The sequence below is a fragment of the Lipotes vexillifer genome, unplaced genomic scaffold (genome assembly GCF_000442215.2).
Source record: "Lipotes vexillifer unplaced genomic scaffold, Lipotes_vexillifer_v1.1 scaffold528, whole genome shotgun sequence".
Lineage (NCBI taxonomy): Eukaryota > Metazoa > Chordata > Mammalia > Artiodactyla > Lipotidae > Lipotes > Lipotes vexillifer.
The window spans coordinates 1,835,110-1,840,070 of record NW_006794582.1 but is presented as its reverse complement, the minus strand read 5'-3'; the positions used below and the strand labels follow the sequence as shown (position 1 = coordinate 1,840,070).

At 55.7% G+C, this 4,961-nt stretch overlaps 1 protein-coding gene across 1 annotated transcript in view; it reads left to right on the top strand.

Moving 5' to 3' along the window:
• Positions 1 to 4,961, top strand: part of CPNE5 (copine 5) — a 90,689-nt gene that overhangs the window by 82,995 nt on the left and 2,733 nt on the right. Inside the window, exons 15-18 of the mRNA XM_007467275.1 lie at positions 1,245 to 1,291; positions 2,864 to 3,045; positions 3,955 to 4,082; positions 4,324 to 4,426. Coding sequence (XP_007467337.1) covers positions 1,245 to 1,291; positions 2,864 to 3,045; positions 3,955 to 4,082; positions 4,324 to 4,426 — 460 coding nt within the window. The remainder of the gene's footprint in view (positions 1 to 1,244; positions 1,292 to 2,863; positions 3,046 to 3,954; positions 4,083 to 4,323; positions 4,427 to 4,961) is intronic.

Below are 4,961 nucleotides of genomic sequence, written 5' to 3'. Positions count from 1 at the left end.
AAAGAGTGTGGGGAGGACTGTCTCTGGCCAGCAGACCCTCAGTGGGGTCTCCTGCTAACCATGTCCTTCACCTTTCCTGAAGATTGAAGGGTCCCTGAGCAGCAGCTCAGCTGTGATGAAGTGGAAAGAGGGCTGTGGTTTCTGATAGGGACCATCTGCTAAATGCAGGTGAGGTGAGCCCTGCCTCATCTTTTTTTTTTTTAATTAATTAATTTATTTATTTTTGGCTGCATTGGGTCTCCGCTACTGCGCGCAGGCTTTCTCTAGTTGCGGCGAGTGGGCTACTCTTCGTTGCAGTGCGCAGGCTTCTCATTGTGGTGGCTTCCCTTTGCTGCAGAGCACGGCTCTAGGCACGTGGGCTTCAGTAGTTGTGGCGCACGGGCTCGAGAGCACAGGCTCAGTAGTTGTGGCGCACGGGATTAGTTGCCATGGTAGTAAAAGGGCCCAGTCCTAATCACTGGACTGCCAGGGAATTCCTAATTATCTTTTCATCTTGTGATTCCCCCAAGCACCTGAAGGATTTGCTAAAAGAGATTCCTGCACCGCACCAAGGGATTTGGATTCAGTAGGTCCACGGGGGGCCTGAGACTCCTCACAGACTCCCAGGTGATCCTGATTCTGCTGGTCCATAGGTGCTCTTCCAGTAGCGCTCCTACAGAATTTCCCACAGACCAACAGACTGGCTTTTACTGGCTGCATCCCCCATGGTGTCATTTAACATATTCCTCGATCCCCTGCGTTTCCTGTAAATGACCAGTAGATAGTTCTGGAAGCTCAGTTAGATTCCAGTTCAGTTCTTTGGCAAGACGACTTCATTTGTTCTTCCTTCAGGAGATGCACAATGCCTGTTTGTCTTTCTTTTTTGCCAAATAAGTTTTAACCCTGAATCTGACTCCAAATTTGCGCCAGGAACACAGGGAAACCCTACCTCACTGGCCTCAGGTGGACCCAGGGGCAGGGTTTGGAGAGGAAATAAGAAATCACAGCCATGTGCCCAGCAGAACATAATCATCTTCAGAAAAGCTGTCACACTGCCTAACTCTTTTGATGCTCACAACAGCCCTTTGGGGGAGGGTGTAGCTGATGATACCATCCCAGTTTTCCAGAACTGGCGATGAGTGACTTCACCAAGGCTACATACCTGACAAGCAGCGGGGCTGGGGTGGAAGCCAGGTTTCTCACTCCCTGTCCAGTACAGGCCTGCCTTTGTCCAGGTTACTCTCCTGCTGTTCTTCCTCTTCTAGGACCCAGATCAACTTCACGGTGGCCATCGATTTCACAGCCTCCAATGGTGAGTGGGGGCATGGGCAGAGGAGCTGGATGGGGGCTGGGGGCCTGGAAAGGGGAGGGCTTTTCAGGGCTGTGGTAGTTGGCCCTAGCTGGGAGCAGATCTCCCATACTCTCTGGCCTCATCCTCACCGAAGAGGAGGAACTTAGGCCTAGAGAACCAAAGATGCAACCAAGGTGGCGAAGGTACCCCCAGATTGGATCATGGTCACTAACAAATCTGGCCTCTGGGCCTACATACCCTGAGCCACAGCCTTGCCCTTGAGGATACCCACTCTCCCTAAGGGAATAGGACAGCTTCTCTGGGCCCATGGAGAGCCCTGGAGCAGAGGTATTTCCTCACAGGATCAGATTGCACAGCCCCTGTGCAGTCCACCCCACAAGCTGGAGGGGAGAGCCAGAGGCAAGACTGAGCCTTGTGGTCCTCACCCTTGCTCGGGCTTCCTTCCTCCTCTGACCTTCTCCAGTGTCGGGCTGTGACCAAGTGGCCGGGAGTAATCAATGCCAAACTTTACACTGTTAGAAACATCACAACCTTCCTTGGATTCTGGACCCCCATTAGCAGTGCTCAATGCTCATTTTTGTGCCAATCAGAAGATGCCCAGGTCTCATACTCCACAGGTGTGTCAGAAACCCCCCTCATGGCTGCGGGCCCTCCCATCACAGAGTGGTGGGATGTCAGAGCTGGCAGGGGCCATAGTATTCATAACAGTGAGGAGAGTTATAATAACATCTGTTTAATCCTCACAACAGTTCTGTGAGGTGGGGACTGTTATTACCCCCATTCTACAGATGAGGAGACTGAGGCTGAGTGGTTAAGAAACTTATGCAGGATCACACAGCTAGTAGGAGGTAGAAAGGATTAATACTTGGCAGTCTGTGCTGTACTGCCTCTTGTTAATAAACGAGTAACTAAAATATTAGTGGTGACAAGGGCTGTGGAGAAAAACAAGTCAGGAAGAGGGATAGGGAGTATGGAGGAGGCTGTAACTTTCAATAGGCTGCTCGGGGCAGACCACAGCAGACCTCAAGAGGTGAGGGAGCAAGCCATGTGCACATCTGTGGAAAAGCGTCCCAGAGCAGAGGGAACAGCCTTTGCCGAGGCCCTGAGGTGGGAATGGTGAGAGGCCAGAACTGAGTGAGTGACAGGATGGTAGGAGATGAGGAGAGAGGTAACCACAGGCCAGATCAAGTGGGGTTTTGGGGGCCCTTGTAAGGACTTCAGATTTAATTCCTGGTGAAACGGGAGCACTGGGGCATTTTGAGCAGAGAAGAGGTGTGATTAGCTGCCTGAGTTTTGACATAGACTCGCTCTGGCTGGTGTGCTGAGTATGGACACAAGGGTGGAAAGACGGAGATCGGGCTGCTGCAGTCCTATGAGCAAGAGGGTGGTATCATGGAGGAGGGGAGTATAGGTGGGATTCTGGATGTATTCTGAGGGTTTAGCAGCCATGATTTGCTAAAGGATTGAATGTGCGGTAAGAGAGAAAGAAAGGGGTTCCCTTGGACACCACATTCTGAGCCTGGTGGCTTGGAGTGTCCAGGCCGGCAAATGTCCCCATGCCCTGTCTTGCAGGGAACCCCTCGCAGTCCACGTCCCTGCACTACATGAGCCCCTACCAGCTGAACGCCTACGCACTCGCGCTGACCGCCGTCGGGGAGATCATCCAGCACTACGACAGCGACAAGATGTTCCCCGCCCTTGGCTTCGGGGCCAAACTACCCCCTGATGGCAGGGTATCCCATGAGTTCCCGCTGGTAGGAGGTCCTGGGAGAAAGGGCTGAGGGCTGACCAGGCTGGGGGTATCGTGATGGGCCTGGGGTGGGGGGCATTCCCATCCTGCCCACCTAGGGACTTGAGGTGCAGTCTTTGCAGAGGTAGGCTGCCTGCTGGATGTAGGGGAGCTTGTATCAGAGCTTCCAGAAACCCACTCCCCACCTCAGTCACGAGCACGTCCCCTCCAAGTCTGAAGCCGTCCACAGTGGGCTCTGCCCTCCTTTTCCTAAAAAGACCCAGGTGGAGGTAGAGTGGGGATGTGGCTGAACTATTCCCCAAGGCCCCAGAAATGAGGCTAAAAGGGTGTGGGTTGGGTATGGACAACTGCGGGTAGTTCCAGGAGTTCCCTGGGTTGGTCTGAAATGGGGGCCCTGTAGAGATGGCTCCTCAGGCCACCTCCTTTCCCTCCCTCCCATGAGCTGGGGACACTCAGTCGGTTGCTGGATCACTCACAGCAAATGTCCCTCCCATGCCCATAGGGTGCCAGGCACTGTGCTGGGCACAGGACACAGGAGGATGGAGCAGCCTCTGGCCCTTCCAGAGCAGCTCAGACTCTGCAGTCATTTTAGGGGGTGGTGGGTTTGCTTGAGGTTCCCTAAGCAGCCAGGGCTCTAGGGGTCGGGGGGATGCTGTCTGAGCAGGTACAGGGAGTAGGGCAAGGAGCAGGTCTGGATCCTGCTCACCTAGAGCATGTGCTGCCCTTCACGGTGGGCCCTGAGGGCTCCCTCCCCTGCCCCGAACCCCTGAAGCCCCACCAGAGAAGAGTCTAGGAGAGCCCAGGCCTGTTGGCCTCCCCAACCCTGGCTCTGCCCCCACAGACCACTCAGCTGCCCTCCTTCCCATCCCTCCTTCCTTCCTGGGCTCAGCCTCCTCGCCCTCTGTGCCCCCAGAACGGCAACCAGGAGAACCCCTCATGCTGTGGCATCGATGGCATCCTGGAGGCCTACCACCACAGCCTGCGCACGGTGCAGCTCTACGGCCCCACCAACTTCGCCCCTGTGGTCACCCATGTGGCCAGGTGAGTGTGGCGGTCACTGGACCATCCCCACAGCTTGCAAGGTGCTTCCTTCCACCACTGTCCTCCTGGGAAGGCGGGAGGGAGTGTCCCTTCCCACTGATTTGCTTTTCAGGGAGGCCTGACCCTAAAGAGACCCCCTCCCACCGAAGAGCTGTCCCCACCAGTGTTAAGGGTCCTTGTGTTGGGGGGATGACATGCCCAGAGTCCCACCAGACAGACCTCTGACCCCACCCTGCCCCAGGAATGCGGCCGAGGTGCAGGACGGCTCCCAGTACTCGGTGCTGCTCATCATCACAGATGGGGTCATTTCGGACATGGCACAGACCAAGGAGGCTATCGTCAATGTGAGTAGGGATGGGGATGGAGCATGGGGAAACCTGAGGGTGCACCTCCCCCCCTCCTTTGGGGCATGACTTCTCCTCTCCCTGCCCTCTTTGGGACCACTCCTGGCTTCTTGCTATAGAGCCTAGAGGGCCAGCAGTAGGGTTTTGGGGGTGGAGGGGGTTCCGGCTGATGAAGGATCTAGCTGGCAAGCTCTCTACCTACCTCTTCATCACACTGGATGGTCCACTCCATCCAGACTCCTATGGTGCCCTCATTAACCCATCTCTAGGGCTGCTGCCCCAAACCCCAGCCTGGCTTGGCCAGGTAGAAGAGGAGGGAGGTCCAAGGAGCGGAAGGTCCAGGAACATGGCTCCCCCTACCGGGTCATCTCCCTATATGGGGGCCCCAGCCACAGCTGGCCCTCCCTCTGGGCCCACGTAAAAGCTGTCCCACATGACGGAGGTCCAGAGGCAGAAGAGGGGACAGGAGTGTCTTGCAGAAGCAAACCTATGACCCATTTCCCCCTCTCCCTCCTGCCCTCTCCACCCGCTCTTC